Source organism: Rhamphochromis longiceps, linkage group LG13 (assembly GCF_057381845.1).
Source record: "Rhamphochromis longiceps isolate RC_006_pf linkage group LG13, R_longiceps_female_GT1.1, whole genome shotgun sequence".
In the NCBI taxonomy this organism is placed as follows: Eukaryota; Metazoa; Chordata; class Actinopteri; order Cichliformes; family Cichlidae; genus Rhamphochromis; species Rhamphochromis longiceps.
In genome coordinates, this window is record NC_140569.1 from 29,875,385 (window position 1) to 29,892,322 (window position 16,938).

Consider the following 16,938-nt stretch of genomic DNA (forward strand, 5'->3'; position numbering starts at 1 on the left):
ATGTTTGATTTTAGATGGACTGATGCTGTTTGTGCCCAACCTACGCATGTTCGCTTTCCTGCTGAGTTTATGCTGTTATCCTCAAGATTCAAGTCTTATTTGATGCAATATGGTTTTTTTTCTAAATTATGGTAACGTTGTAAACACGAATAAGTAATTGAAATTAAATCTACACTCAGTATACTTCCTACAAGCAGCTGGTGATAAAAGCACGCACTGAACATCACATCAGGCCTCAGGTGTTGGAACTCAGATGGAGCTGATGAGCCGTGGGTCGTACTGTATGTGCTCTCGAAATGTACTGTATCTGAGCTCTGTGTGTGTTACCATGTGTGTGTGTGTGTGAGAGACCTGGTAAAGGTTAATTGGGCATTAGACTGAGCAGTGGATGGGAGAGGGGGGTGTCTCTCACTCTGTCTCGCTCTGCCAGGGGTCCGGAGGTGCCCTATACACACACAGTGGGGTGTATGTGCGTGTGTGGTGATGCTGGGAGGCAAGTCTTCCTCTGAAATAAGTGACATCCCGTCTTACCCCCCAATCCCCACATCCCCTCCCCTGAATTGTCGCTGTGGCATTTAATGACCTCACACACGCAAACACACAAATGCTCAAAAGTACATCCTAATTAGTTAGTGGCTAATGTGGGGAGAGTTCAGCAGGGGGGTGGGGGGTGGGGCGTTACATTTAGTGGAAACTTTTTGAAAGGTACATTGACAGGTACGCACACATACACACAAGCAGACTCACAACACTGTTTATTAATGTTTGTTTGACTTTCTGTTTAATTATACTTTGTTAACTTTGCTCAGTGTGAACAGAAAACATGCGTTACGACTCAGGGAAGACATGAAATTACTCAAGAATACCGGCTTGAGTTTTACCACCACTGGACATTCACTCAAATAACTAAAGGAATACAATCATTTATACAGAAGCAAATCTTTTTCAGTTTCCTTAACGAGACAGTCAAACAGAAAAATTAGTAATATTCAGTTGTTCAGTGCCCATTAAGATACAAATCTGTGTCTTTCTAAATCTACATCTTTTGGAGACACAGAATTGATGATTATTTTTCATTCAGTGATTGCCAAAACTTTGGAGAACAATTAAAAAATACACATTTTGACAGCACACAGCTCAAGTTCACCAAAGATAGTCATCACCGAAACCCAGGACAGGGTTTTAAAATAAAGTTCTGCTTTAACTGTTATAGTTTCTGTTGCAGAATCGGAGCCTTGTGTCTTTTATCATGTCTCTTTCTCTAGAGCCAGATTCATTAGCGGATTAGCTTAGGTTTGTTTAAAGGTTGTAGATTGATCACACTTAGCCTAACGCTAATTTAAGTATATGCCTACCTCTAAAACTCAATATTAAACTAAGTGTTGGTTTAATCTGTACACAAACAGCACAGTTTTGATTTTAGATGGAGTCAGCTGTGACCAGAGATTGCTACTACTTGTTGCTAATGTTTGTGGACAGTCTGTAGTCTGTTAATCACTTGGGTTGCCTCAGTGGCTTAAAGATTCATTTTAGGTTGAGAAGAAGCTGTTACATTACTATATTGTTATTGTTACTATCTAGTGAACTCGAAATGAGCTGGTAGGTAGGCCTTTGGACAGAGTAAAGAGCTTTCCTATGGCAAGCTAAGCTGTCTGCTTTAGCTCTATATGCTTTTAAACAATGAAATAGATTATGTTCATATTTGTGAACTGAGGATAGAGCGGATAGATTTTTGTATTCTTCTTTCAGCTTGAAGTTGGTTTATAATTTTGCTTTAACCTCATTTTCATAAATCAGAAACATTCCGTTTTAATTTAGGGAGGCTATAACCATGCACGAATCTTGTCATGTGCTGTTGTAGGCCAGCAACTGTTAGGTATTTGTGTTTGTGGTGGATGTAAATGAGGAATTTTAAAGGGCAATGCATTTTCATTCATCTTCAGTGATGGGAATATTATTGGAAACTGAAATATCTGCGTATGACAGTGTTTGTGACTTGCAGGCTTGCACAGTAGGATCATTGCCATGCTTTCAGATACCATTTTTTTGTTCACATTCTTTCTGTCTTTCTTTTCATTATACATGGATGGCTGACTGGGCTGCAGGAGGACAAAGTGGTGAGTGATGCATCTTTTCTTCTCTCTTTTCTGGAGCACATAACTCTGACCAAAACCTTTAAGAAAATACATGTACATAAAACAGACCCTGTCTTCTGTCTTCACGCGTCTATTAGTTCTATTGTGAAAATATTACCTTATAAATACAGCACAATTACAATTTAATTTATGGCATGATAACGAGACTAAAACAAAACACTCATCTGCTTTGATGATATTCTTGCAGTCAGATGCACGCTGCCACCTCAGAGGTAGATGATGCACACAGACCAATACACTGTATGGACAACTTTAGATTTGCAAATGAAAACATGTGGGAGGAAGTGGCAGCAGTCCTAGGCAAACATAGGGAGATTACAAGGCCCAGAAAAGAAACATACTCATCATCTTGACATTTAAGATGTGTAATATTGTCAGTGTGGGACAGAGCTTAGTTATTATACATCTTTTTAGAAAGGGATTTAGTAGTTAACTGGAAGCATCTTCACAAGTAGTTAACAAAATCCTAATTCTTGCAAGAAATGGATATTGTGTTTACGTATTAATAGCTGGTGTGTCTGTTGTTGTTTACCTATCCTTGGTCATCTCTCATTTGTTGATTGTGACATGTTTGCTTTGTAGCTAGCTTATGGTGTCTTTTTAAAGCAGGATTTGTCTTTTTTGGGAACACCTGTCAACATATTCAGCATATATTCACTAGCTATCTAGCTATAGTACTGATTTACAATAATTTCAGAGACTGCGTCTTCAAAAAGCAAAAACTGTATCTGATTTATGTTTGTCTGTTAACCCTTTGGTGTTGTCTCCTAAGCTGTCGGGCAACCACGTTTCTAAATCTAGCTTTAATTGCCCAGTTTTTGCAAATGTTGACCTGTTGGACACTAAAACTGACCCAAAGAACCCACAACTAACTTTTGTACATGCTGAAATGGGGCAAGCATATCAAAACGTGCAGCCTAGCTTAATTAACACCTTACTGGCTGTCATATGTGGCTTGTATGTTGGGATTACTGACCCACGAGTGTTTCGGTGCATTGGTCCCTACTGTAAACTTCCTCATTGTCATTAAGCCTGGTTGTTCAACATGATACTGCATGACAGGCGTACCTGGCAGAGATGCCTTTAACATCTTCCCCTACTTGTGTAGTTGTGTGTGGGTTTAGAATTTTTCTTGGCCTTGGCTGATTGTCCTTAGGGCAGCTGCCAAACCAGCACTTTGATCTTTATTGGCTGGGCTGGATTGCCACGAGTGTCCATCAGTGCTTTGGTGTGCTGTACATAGTGGTCCCACTCCCTGCTAAAGCTTGGTACGCGAGGCACTGGCTCTAAAGAGGAAAGTTTTGGCTGAATGGAGGCCTTATGTAGCCGGATACTAGACCAGGTTTGAATTACTCTTGACATGGATTCATTTAATTACTTTAATTTTGGCTGGCACAGTGAACCAAAAGTTACTCCCTGCTTTGTCCACTCCACTCAAATATAACACTCAAAGTTAAATTGAAGCACTGGCAAGTATAATTCTTGCTGTGAGTGATATAATGATATGTATTATGTAGTATACTATAAATGTTTTTAATAGTGTTTCTAAACAGGGTCATGTTTGGTCTATGAAGTCGCACACACTTGAATTTATTTCAGTTCACAGAAAACAATGACTGGTTAGCAATTCAAGATAATGACAAAAAATCTGAAAAAACTATAAGAGAGCAAAGGTGACAATTGGCAGTGCATATTATTATATAATGCATTTTGTACCGTTGTCATTGTTATTATTAATCTTTCATGCCATGGATGTAATACAGTTTTATATGAAATGCCCCCCCAGCAGGAGTGGCAGGCTCGTGAGGGCTCATGACGGCCGCTCTCAGGGGCAGAAGCAGTATTAGTTGTTGGCAAATCACATGATGAAGTGCTAGTTGTTGTCATGATGGTTTCCTGAAGATGTAGGTGGCAGAATGTTTCCTTGTCCTTACCCTTGTGGAATTTTGGTCAAACAGAAAATTGTTCATTCGATACCTTGGCTGATTGGGACCCACACCCATTTTCGCACCTTGGCTCGTGTGATTAGGCAGAGGATCAATAGGGGGTACATGACCCTCTTGGGGGACACTCCCATAGGGCTTAAAAATCTGGGACTCTCCACGATTTGACCTTAGAACTCAAGAAGCTGAAGAAGCTTCTCAGGTGAGAGGTGAAACGTCTTCAAGAAACTTAAAGAAGTCCAGACACTTTTCTTTCCAAGCTCCTTAGACTACAATGATCTGGATGACTGATGACCTTCCCAGTCCATCAGTTTAGTCAATCAGAACTACGCTATAGGGTGTAGTTTAGAATGAACTAGATCTTTCATGTTAGTTGAATTTTGCAGTTTCTTTGGACCAGGACGTGTCCTCACAATGACCTCACCAGCCCAGTGCAGTTCGTGGGAACACAAAGACCTCAATTACAGTTTAAGTGTCTGTGATTCCACGCATAAACCTCGTCTTCACACGGTGAGCATGAGGATCCATTTGGACATCTGCATGCTTGCCAATTTTTTGTGATTGTGCAAACTGAGCTGTAGAGATTTTACAATGCACCAACTGCGCATGCACCCCAGGCAGTGGACAAGTCAACAAGTATAACAGGCATGAATGCAAGTCTGCCATCTTAGATTTTAACTGGCATACATTTAAAAAGTTTTAATGTGTTTTTTTTAAATACTTTCTCACTTTTTTAGTTTCTATAATTTATTTTTTTCACCATTATTTGGTATTCAGGTCTAGTAACAGGGTTTTCGTTAGTAAACACAACTCATTGTATTTCTGCATAGATTTTATCAGCCTTTCTAAAACAGTTTGACATTTTTCCATTGTTTAACTACAGCATTTGCTTATTTGCTGTTAAAATCATACCCAATTGATTTTGCAATCATTAAGCTAGCTAGCATACAACAATCTTTAACTTTTATGTTTTGCGCTCCTTCAAATTTGGAATTGCTAGGATGTTGAATATGGAGCTGTCAGGCAGAAGGAAAAGAGGAAGAACACAGAGACGTTCATGGGTGTAGTGAAGGAGGACGTTAGCGTGACAGAAGAAGATGCTAGGTATATGGTGTGATGAAGGCGCAGCCAACGGAAGGACATTAAAATATAGAATATAATTTTTGTTTCCATAACCACTCAGCAATATGACCAGAATCTAATATTCTGACATAAGACATTTATCGTCTCAACAACGATATACATCACAAAATTTTACATTTTCTGAAAATTCTCTGAATCTCGGGCAACTTGATTTGCGTGAAGTCTTTTTTTTTTTTTAGCTGGTCGTGTACCTGAAGTCAAGTGTTTTGACCGATGCATGAAACTATACATTTTTAGACATTTTCTTTGTGGGTATTTATTACATGGTGTGCTCCGGGGAAAAGCCCGCTCTAATGTTTGAATCTAGGGTCTATTTTTTAGCACCTCTTTTTTGCTTCTCATCCGTGCACACTCTGCTTACTCTTTCACGTGATTCAGTTTATTTTGAAAACTCTCAACAGGATCTTCAGCTTTATTGTGAAAGGTTTATGTGTAAATAAGCGGACAGTGGAGCACGCAATGGTTTTACCTTCGTTGTTGCTAATGACAACGCATAAAAACAGGCACTTGTCCTTCCGTAGTGTGGCTATATTAAAAATAAGAGAAAGAGAGAACTTTAAGAAATTAACACTACAGTGACCATCAAATTGATAAAAAATATTTCCGTAAACAGTTTATTTTGCGACACCACGGAACAAATGATAGCGTAAAATGAAATGATAGACGTTTTCATATCGTCATCCGATATATATCGTTATATTGAACAGCCCTATCACTCAGGATGTTTTTGTATCATTTTTTCTTTACAACTCTTAATTCTCCTCTCGTAACAGCTTTAACACCACTTTGCCATTTTTGTATTACATTGGCTACAATCATGTTTGAACTGGCAGCGCTTACCGCACAAAGTTGTTGGTGTTTCATAACAGCAACCAAAAATACTAATGCTTTTAAAAATGAACACTTTTTTCATTAAACAGTCCAAAGTAATATAAAGCAGGAAACTGAAAAAAACACTAATAGTCACTATATTTTTCCCTGTCATTCTCACATGTGTCTGCTTAATTCGTTGTGTTATGAAGTGTGGTAGATGGATGGATACAACGATAAATAAAGTTTTAATAGGCACAGGGATGTGAAGCGTGTGGTGCACGCAGGCTAGCGTGTTGTGCTAATGATATTCAGTGCTCATTATCTGCAGTGATACCTGTGCTCTAGTGGAGAGATGAGTGCGTGTTGTTGTACTGAAGCCAAGTGTTTCTCACAGAGAGGGCCATTTTTGAAGTCTTGATTCTTCCTCTCATGGGGAACTACAGAAGAGCTGTTTGTGTTACTTCACCGTCACACATGCACAAATACACAAACACCTCTTTTCCCTCTCTTTGCTTTCATTGTAATGTCCAGGGCTGTATTTCTGTTGGGGGGGTGGGTTTTATGTGACTGTAACTCAGCTCGGTGCTGGTAGATTGCTGTTTTTAGACCAGTTCTCATTCAGAATTACTGGCAGGGATGTTTACAGACTATAGATGCTGTTAATTTTTAGAAATACAAAACTTTCAGAACTCTAAAGGCAAATCGAGAGAATGCAGACATTACATCTTCCTTTTTCCTAATAATACATTTAGGAGTTAAATTATTATCAATTATTATGAAGTTAATGACCATTAACATTAATTGTTTCTGATTGCTTAAGGTTAGGGTCAGCTGCTTTAGTATTACTGAAATATACAACAGGTGCAACAATGAGACAACCCCCAATCTCCCTCCTTGTCATTTCTGACTGTTTTTCATTAGTTTTGTATTTGGCTAGGGATCATGATACCTGGACCTACAGAGGCTGAAGAGGTAGTTCAGCTCCTCCAGGATGGCATATCAATACGTACCATTGCCATAAGGTTTGCTGTGTCTCACAGCACAGTCTCAAGAATGTGGTGAAGATTCTACTCTCGGAGAGCTGGACAGGGCTGCGGAAACCCATCATCAGGACCGGTATCTGCTCCTTTATGCAAGGAGGAACAGAATGCACACTGCCAGCGCTACAACATGACCTCCAGCAGGCCTCCACCTGCGCCCTGTGGGTCTGGAGAACTCATGGAGAATGTTATACTGTCTATAACTTCAGTATGGTCACTTTGGTAGTGGGTCAGTGATGTTCTGGGCAGTCATATCTATTAAGGTATCGGGATGAAATCTTTGGACGCTATTGCAGTGGGACTTGGTTCCTCCTGGCACACAACAATGCCTGAACTCATGTGGCAAGAGTATGCAGGGAGTTCCTGGAGGATCAAGGAACTGTAGAACCAGTAGAACACCTCGGTGAAATCATGTTTTATTCCATCCAGCCACCAGGTTTTACCTCAGACTGTCCAGGATCTCAGTATTCCCCTGGTCCAGATCTGGGAGGAGATTTTCCTGGACAGATCCACGGTCCATACAAACTACCGAGAACCTGCTGTGTGAATTTTTCTCATGTTGATTTACAGGGTGTCTTTGAATTCAGCCCTCTGTAGGTTGATCACTTTCATTTCCATCAAACCAAGTGGCATCCTTTCATTCCTAACACATGACCCAGACCTTGTTGGTATAGATATCCAGCATGTTTTCTTTTTTTTTCCATTTAGATCTGATGTGCTTTTTAAAGTGTTGCTTTAATCTTTTTCAGCAGTGTATTTCCCCTCCCTTCAAGCCTCCTCCAATGCCTTATCTTTAAGACTGATAGCATGTACATTCATCACCTCAGTTTATCTTGCCCTCATGATAATGTAACACTTATCTTTTCCTGAGGGTGGTGTTTATGAGCTCACAGACACGCTTGTGTCATGCTTGTGTTGATTTATTAGAAGCATCACGGTGTTTGTGAAGTGGCCAGCATGTAGCTAACTCTACTTCTATTTGCTGGCCACTAGGGCAAAAAGTTAGTCTTATCCTATGAAATAAAATCAAATCCAAGATACTTCAAAATATAGTATGTGCCTCACACTTGTGCAAATGTATATCTATTGATCTAGGCTTGCAAGGAATTATGGCTCTGTGCTGCTTTGTGTCGGTGTGCAGTGCAGTAGAAAAAGCCGGAGCGATGTGTCATCCGCTGTAAACGCCACAGCGCCTCATGATTACTATTGATCGCCAGTCTTGCTAACTGCGTCCGTCTCCGCGTCCGTCTCTCATTGACTGGCCTTAAGGGGGCCATCTCTCTCCTGGTTGGTGTGGCACACACTCTTAAGAGCAAACACTCACACATACACAGACACCTTGTACTTGAGGAAGGCACATTATTCATAGAAATTAATGTAAAAAATTATTCATATAAAAATCATATATGGACAGTTCATGCTGCTTTTAGTGTCTGTATCTTTCGTCAGTTCAGTAAAGTTAGGGAATGAGTAATTACTTATTACTCATTCTTTTAACTTTCTCTCAAGTCTCAGTCATCACTGGTGAAAGCTGTAACCCTACCCTAACTATATTTTAAAGAAAAGCACAATTGATGCACTTCTGTTAGAATGATTGTTTTCAATGTTCCATGATTGCCAAGACTTGGTAAATCATTATTAAAATAACAAATATGACATAATGTGATTACCAAGAGCCAGAGTTTGGGGTTTAGGGTTGGCGTCAGTGGTGTCTTAGATCTTGGAGGATTAATTTGTTACCATCCATCAGATTTTACAGTAGGTGATTTATTTAGTTGTGGAACTAGGGTTTATTTAGTAGTTTTAGTCTCCTGCTAATCAAACACATTTTAAGAAACAGCAGTGGCAAGCAGTTGATATTTTTGTCTGAAGCATGTCTGAAGCATGTCTGAAGCATGCACGCTGGCCTAGAAGTTAGTCTTTCATAAGCTTTTCGTTTTGGTTATGGCAAGTAGGCATGAATCCTGTAGCTTGAGGCTAATCTTTTAACATCCATTTGAACCCTGTCCATTGAAGGTTAGGGGTAGCATTTGGGTTAGTGGTTACCCCTTTATGTAGAATTCTTAGTTTTGTGAAATAGCACACGATCTGATATCCCCATGTTAGTATCATTCCTGAATCATAATAATGTTGGTCCTTTATTTATGCAGGTAGTCCCATTGAGACCCAATGTCTCATTTGCAAAAATATAAAAGTATGGTAAGTGTGGCTCACTGGGTCCACTCACTGGGCTTAGTGCTCAAGGGGGAAAAAAAACAGTTTTTCAGCGTGGCTGTCCTGCTTTTGAAACATTTGTACCTCCCACCAGAGGGCACGAGGTCAAATAGGTGCTGTCCAGGGAGGGGTGAGTTGATTTTCATAGGTTCACAGCACAGATTTCATAGATTCTCAAGCGCAAGTCTTTAATGTGTTTTCAGTGAACAGGGCTGAATAGTACATCTCAAGATTTTTTTAAAGTCCTAGTTTATAATGTAGGTTTTTTGTCTTATTATTTATGATTTAAACTGTGGACGTCTTTTTCTCTCACTTTATTTCCTCCATCCGTCCACTTGTCCTTATCAGGGTCGCAGGGGGTTGGAGCCTATCCCAGCTATCATAAGGCAAGAGGCGGGGTACAGGTCGGCAGTCTGTCGCAGGGCTAACACAGAGAGACAGACAACCATTCACACTCAGGCTCTGGGTTTGAACTTGTTGCTTCACTATGTCCTTTCTGTGCCTGTGTGGGTTTTCTGTGACTGACTGCCTGTTCAGGGTGCACTGCGGTTCCTGCCAAATATCGGCTGAGAAAGGCTTCGACCCCAACGCAAATCTGTTTGGATAATGGGTTAAGAAAATGGCTACTCATTTTCTGATGTAAGCAAACCTTCTTTAACAGGTGTTGATTAGAGATTAGATTAGAAATGTACCTTTTTTATACAGTGGTAAGAAAGGTAAGCACAGCATCATCACTAAACTCACCTGCAGTACTACAACTCAGTGTGTGAGTGGAAACTGTGTTGGTGACTGGAGACAAAGTGTTCCAACGTGCAGTCAAACATTAACTGCCACAATAAGGCACGGTGTCCTTAATCATTTTCTCACTTTAGTGGAACCCCAATATTTCTAGGTTGGAGACAGAGACGAGGTGCAGGTAAAGCCGGCTCCTGTATCTAAACCTGTGCTGTACTAGTGCGTGCAGCCTCTCATGCTCTGTGCTTGCTTGTGAGACCACTGTTTCATGGGTTACAGTACAAACACAATATACTCGGGTGCCTGCAAGTGCATTTATTAGTGTGTGAGCTTTCCGTGTATGGAGATGTGTGTAATGTATGTCTGTATGTGTTGCTGCGGGTGCCGGGTTGTGCTGATATAGTGCCTCATTAGCTGCTGTGGACACTAATCTCCTTTGTGGCAGTCTTTCATCCTTACCGCAGGATTTATGGACGCCCTCGCGTGCTGCCAGTGCAATACGTCAAGCTGTCATTGGTTGATCTTACTTCCTGGTTACCTCCCCTCCTCCCCCTTCCCTCCCTGGATGTTAATGTGCTATTTGTTTCACCTGTTAAGCAGCAGGCATTGGAAGATGTTAGTAGAATAGTGGCTGGCAGGGGTAACATGACAGTGAGTCATGTTTTTAGTAAACTGGATGGAAATAAACTGGAGGATGACCAGAATATTACAGCTCCTGGTTCACTCAAATCTGACTTAAACTATGTTGACTGGCTCAGGTAGCCTCTCTTTCTTTTTTTACCAGGTCACCAGAGACCTGTTTACGGTTGGGTTTAAAAGTTTACATCTGCTCCTTATAGAATTTTCACTTATCATATCCAGAGGGAATTTTAATAATTGAAGGTGAAATGTTTGTGAAAGAGTTGAAATGTTTCAAGTTTCTGATCATGTGGCAGGCTTGTAACATACCTAAGGCTACGTCCACACTAACGCATCGTTTTCTCTCCGTTTTGGCCTCCCGTCCACACTGAGACGGCGTTTTCCTCAAGTAAAAACGCAGCGTTTTGAAAACGCTCTCGAAAACGCATACATTTCAAAACAGAGCTGTCCAGCTGCAGTGTGGACACTCGAAAACGCAGACTTTCTAAAATGATGACGCGTTTCAGTCATGTGATGCAGTCATGTGACCAATTAAACAAAGATAGAGGACATTATACAGCAGTTCTTTTGATTGCTCTCAATTTTGACAGCCCTAAAAAAGATTAAGATCCGTTTGTACATGCTCCAGACAGCTTTTCTTCAAATACTTAATTCTCACAGGACTGGAACGTGAGCAGTTTTGGCCGTTTTAATGTGGATGCACATTCTGTGAAAACGACTGAAAACGCTAGTGTGGACGCAGAGCGATTTCAGACGAAAACGACGTTTTCAAATCTATCCGGGCTAGTGTGGACGTAGCCTAAATCTGTGCTGAAGAGGTCTGCCAGTGACCTGGGGGATGCTTCCTTTCTTCATGAAACAAACAATCAGCATTCCAACTTCAAGGTTCCATCACTGGATTATTCACTGTTATCCAAACGCATATATATAGACACACACATGTGTGCGAGTAAAGATGACAGGAGCAAACACATTGGCGCAGATGGCCACGCACAAACACGTTCAGATGCAGCAGGACGCAAAACAAACACACAGGAGTTTGGTGTCCTAGTTTCCATCTGTGGAGGGGCTGTTCTCCTGCTCTTGCTCATTCCTTCACTCACAAACTCATCTCAAGGGGGAAGGGGGGGGGGGGGGGGGGTGTGTTAGTGGTGGTCTCATTGTGGTCACATGACGTGTTGCTGCTGTTGTTGCAATTTGTGTGTGTGTGAAAAAGAGAAGACGTTTGGATCTGCATGTTTGCATCACTGCTCTTGTGAGGAGCCGGTTATATATATTTTCTTTGTGTGTGTAAGAGTCTCCCTGCCAACAGTTCCTCCTTCTTCTCTGATTGTTTCTCCATCAGAGTGTGATCTAATACAGGGATTACTCTGGGATTAAGTGACTCTCTCATAAAAGAACACCTCACCAGCTCCATATCTCCACAAGACTAGCCATTTGTTATGGAGTATCATCATGTGGAGAACATCTCATAGGAGTGAAAACCGCTCCAGACAGGAGTCAAGTGTTCATAAGAGAGGAAGTACACCGGCAGAGAAGATGTCCAGCCTCAGAAACTAACCCAAAACATGTTTTTCATAAAGCCAACCAGCAAATTTAACTCCATGGTTTAATTTTTCGCACACACATACACACACATACACACACATTTATCATTCATACAGTTTATGACAAAGTCTATTTTTGGAAAACTGGCCAGAAACACTGACTGTGTTAAGTTAGTAAGTTATTACTGCTCTGCCATTAAGAAACAGGGAGGTCTTACTTGAGTTACAGTTGTGTACGTGGTGCTTTGATACTTTGTTATGGTGTGGAAGAAAGTTTCAGTGGTAGTTCAGTGTTTTTCAGCGGGCGCTCTGCGACTGTGAAAGAGTCTGAGAGTAAGTAAGGAAAAAAGTAAAAAACAAGTGGTAAATAGGCTTACTTGTAAATTAGAAATAATGTCAAGCACAAGGATTGGGTGACCTGTTCTGTGATTATTTAACTATAGAAAGGTATATAAAAGAAATATATATATATATATATATATATATATATATATATATATATATATATATATATATATATATATATATATAGCACCACCAAGGCTGGAGACGGAGCAATACTGGAAGAGCATATGGGAGAAGGATGCAACCCATAACGGCAATGCTCAGTGGCTAGTGGATCTGAGGGCAGACCACAGCGACCTCCCTGAACAGGGTCCAGTAACCATCACAGTGGCAGATATCCAAGAAAGGGTCTCCAGTATGAAGAGTTGGACAGCACCAGGGCCCGACATGGTTCACGCCTACTGGCTAAAGAAGCTGACTGCACTCCACGAGCGTCTGGCAGCACAAATGAACCAGCTGCTAGTTAACGAGAGACACCCGGAATGGCTAACCGAAGGTCGGACGGTCCTGATCCCCAAGGACCCCAAGAAGGGAGCGGTCCCCTCCAACTACCGACCAATAACCTGCCTCAGTACTACATGGAAGCTCCTGTCAGGCATCATATCGGCTAAGATGAACAGGCACATGGGTCAATACATGAGCGGGACACAGAAAGGAATTGGCAAGAATACCAGAGGTGCAAAACACCAGCTACTGGTAGACAGAACAATCAGCCGAGACTGCAAGACCAGACTGACCAACCTGTGCACTGCCTGGATTGATTACAAGAAGGCCTATGACTCAATGCCCCACAGCTGGATACTGGAATGCCTAGAATTGTACAAGATCAATGGGACCCTAAGAGCCTTCATCAGGAACTCAATGGGGATGTGGCGTACAACACTAGAGGCCAACTCCAAGCCCATAGCACAAGTTACCATCAAGTGCGGGATCTACCAAGGAGATGCTCTGTCCCCACTGCTGTTCTGCATAGGCCTGAACCCCCTCAGTGAGATCATTAACAAGACTGGCTACGGATACCGACTACGGAACGGAGCAGTTGTCAGCCACCTCCTGTACATGGATGACATCAAGCTGTATGCCAAGAGTGAACGAGACATCGATTCACTGATCCACACTACCAGGCTATACAGCAATGACATTGGAATGTCGTTCGGACTGGAGAAGTGTAGTCGGATGGTAACAAAGAGAGGGAAGGTAGTCAGAACTGAGGGGATTGAACTACCAGAAGGCAACATTGCAGACATAGAGGACAGTTACAAGTACCTGGGGATCCCGCAGGCAAATGGGAACCATGAAGAGGCCGCTAGAAAGGCTGCAACCACCAAGTACCTGCAGAGGGTCAGGCAAGTCCTGAGGAGTCAGCTGAATGGTAAGAACAAGATCCGGGCCATCAACACATACGCCCTGCCCGTGATCAGGTACCCTGCTGGGGTAATAGGCTGGCCAAAGGAGGAGATAGAAGCCACTGACATAAAGACAAGAAAGCTCCTGACCATGCATGGAGGGTTTCACCCCAAGTCCAGCACCCTGAGGCTGTACGCTAAGCGGAAGGAAGGGGGCCGGGGACTGGTGAGTGTCAGCACCACAGTCCAGGATGAGACAAGGAACATCCAAGAATACATTGGGAAGATGGCCCCAACTGACCGAGTGCTCAGTGAATACCTCAGGCAGCAGAAACCCAAGAAAGAGGAGGGAGACGAGGAACCATCATGGAAGGACAGGCCCCTGCACGGTATGTACCACCGGCAGATAGAGGAGGTGGCTGATATCCAGAAATCCTACCAGTGGCTGGACAAAGCTGGACTGAAAGACAGCACAGAGGCACTAATCATGGCAGCACAAGAACAAGCTCTGAGTACAAGATCCATAGAGGCTGGGGTCTATCACACCAGGCAAGACCCCAGGTGCAGGCTGTGTAAAGATGCCCCAGAGACAATCCAGCACATAACAGCAGGGTGCAAGATGCTAGCAGGCAAGGCATACATGGAACGCCATAACCAAGTGGCCGGCATAGTGTACAGGAACATCTGTGCCGAGTATAACCTAGAAGTCCCGAGGTCAAAATGGGAGATGCCCCCAAGGGTGGTGGAGAATGACCGAGCTAAGATCCTGTGGGACTTCCAGATACAGACGGACAAAATGGTGGTGGCTAACCAACCGGACATAGTGGTGGTAGACAAACAGAAGAAGACGGCCGTAGTGATCGATGTAGCGGTTCCGAATGACAGCAATATCAGGAAGAAGGAACACGAGAAGCTGGAGAAATACCAAGGGCTCAGAGAAGAGCTCGAGAGGATGTGGAGGGTGAAGGTAACGGTGGTCCCCGTGGTAATCGGAGCACTAGGTGCGGTGACTCCCAAGCTAGGCGAGTGGCTCCAGCAGATCCCGGGAATAACATCGGAGATCTCTGTCCAGAAGAGCGCAGTCCTGGGAACAGCTAAGATACTGCGCAGGACCCTCAAGCTCCCAGGCCTCTGGTAGAGGACCCGAGCTTGAAGGATAAACCGCCCGCAGGGGCGTGCTGGGTGTTTTTTTTTTTTTTTTATATATGTATGTATATCTCATTTCTACAATAAGTTGTTAGAACTAAGGAACCCTTTCAGATGAGAGGTGAAATGTCTTCAAGAACCTAAAAAAAGTGCACTTGCCTTCAACTCAACCACTTACAACTGCCGTGAGGTGGATGACTGTGAACCTACAAAGCTGTGTATACTCTCATACTATCTGTGTATCGAGGTGTCCATGGGTTCTTCCTGGAACGTTGATGGTGTTTTCCAGAGAACTGATTGGTCAACAGTCGGTGGTTTTGTACCTGTTGATTTCCTGGGATCTTGGCTTGAGTTTTTGCTGGAAATGAGAGGTGCTGCATGTTGTGCTGAACCCACAGAGAAGGGTTTGGTTCGTTCTCCCATAGCACAAATAAAACCACGCTCCTGATCTGCTCCAAATGACAGCTTGGAAAGTAAGTAAGGGGATGGTGAACACAGTGGAGAATTAAACTCTTTAGCGAAGAACCGTCTTATTTCTTTGTAGATTTTAGATACCAGGCAAGATCTAAAAATCCATTATGGCTCTTAATTTCATCAAGACCTGCTGGGTAGGACAAGGTTCCCTAAATTTTTTTCAGTGATGACATGTTATAACCTGATGAGTATTGAATACAGATTACAAGTCAGGCCACCATTGTCAGACTATAACACAGACAACATTATGCATTGCTTTTCACTCTGAATCCTCTTGGTAATCATAATGTGATTACCAAGAGCCAGAGTTTGGGGGTTAGGGTTGGGGTCAGGGGGTCATTCTGAATACTGTGCTCTGAAAACATGTCATTCCCACATAATGATGTAGATGTAGAAACATGCCAACTGTGGCTTGGTTTACAATGAAAATGATCTGTTTTGTTCGCAGCGTGGCTCTGTTTCACATGTTTTACTTTATAATGAAAATTTTGTTTGTGTCAGTCAACTGTCTTCTAAAGAGATAATTCAGTCAGTATTCAGTCAAAAGGGGAAAAGAATTGTAGTTATTATTTAAATATATAGTATCAGTAATAGCTGACATGGAACGCTATACTTTAGGAGGACTACAGGGATACAAATTAACACAGATACACATTTTGCATCTTGGTCATGTGAACATCTATTTCGATGTCAACATTCATTATCTCTGTTTTATATGGTTATATTGTTTCTGCGTTCCTTCTGGCAGTTCATTGTATCCTTTGAATTTGTACAACACTAATTAGCATATTTCTATTTGTACTTGAAATAATAAACAAAAAAACAAAACGTAGCGGCTATCCGGTTGTTCAGTGATGACGCGACGAATCCTACTTCTGGGTCTAAAGTAGTCTGCGTTTAATATGGCTTTTGTGTTGTTAACATGTTTAATGTTATGTATTTTCTTCTATTTGATCTCAAAAAGCTCCTAAAACAGTCAGTGATCACTGTTGACCTCCCTCGGCTTTTATTACCACTAATCATTTATTTAAGCTCAGTTTTTAAAACCTTAGGATGTAACTACAGCCCAGCCCATGCAGCAGTATATGAATGACTAACCTCATATGTGGATGGATTATCTCAGTTGTTCTCCTGGCTGAAGTTTGGTCCTTTTACAGCATCCTGCCATGCGATTACATTTGTTCCTGACCACCGAGAACACTCACGTTAACTTTTATCGAGTGGAAAAAAAAGTTAGCTTGTTTATATTAAGCTAACATAGCTGTGTCGCTAGCGGTCACGTAGCACATCATTATATACCAGGTAGCTCAACTTCAGTAACCCTACAAACGTCACTGCTGTTTAGTTTTCTGTCTTCATTTATGCTGGAAGTGATAACAGAGCTGTACGTTTTAATT

At 42.0% G+C, this 16,938-nt stretch overlaps 1 protein-coding gene across 3 annotated transcripts in view; it reads left to right on the top strand.

The window, feature by feature from the left end:
* Positions 1-16,938, top strand: part of rims1a (regulating synaptic membrane exocytosis 1a) — a 133,342-nt gene that overhangs the window by 40,023 nt on the left and 76,381 nt on the right. For all 3 annotated transcript variants that reach the window (XM_085428968.1, XM_085428966.1, XM_085428967.1), the window contains exon 4: positions 2,106-2,117. In XM_085428968.1, the coding sequence (XP_085285094.1) occupies positions 2,106-2,117 (12 nt within the window). The remainder of the gene's footprint in view (positions 1-2,105; positions 2,118-16,938) is intronic.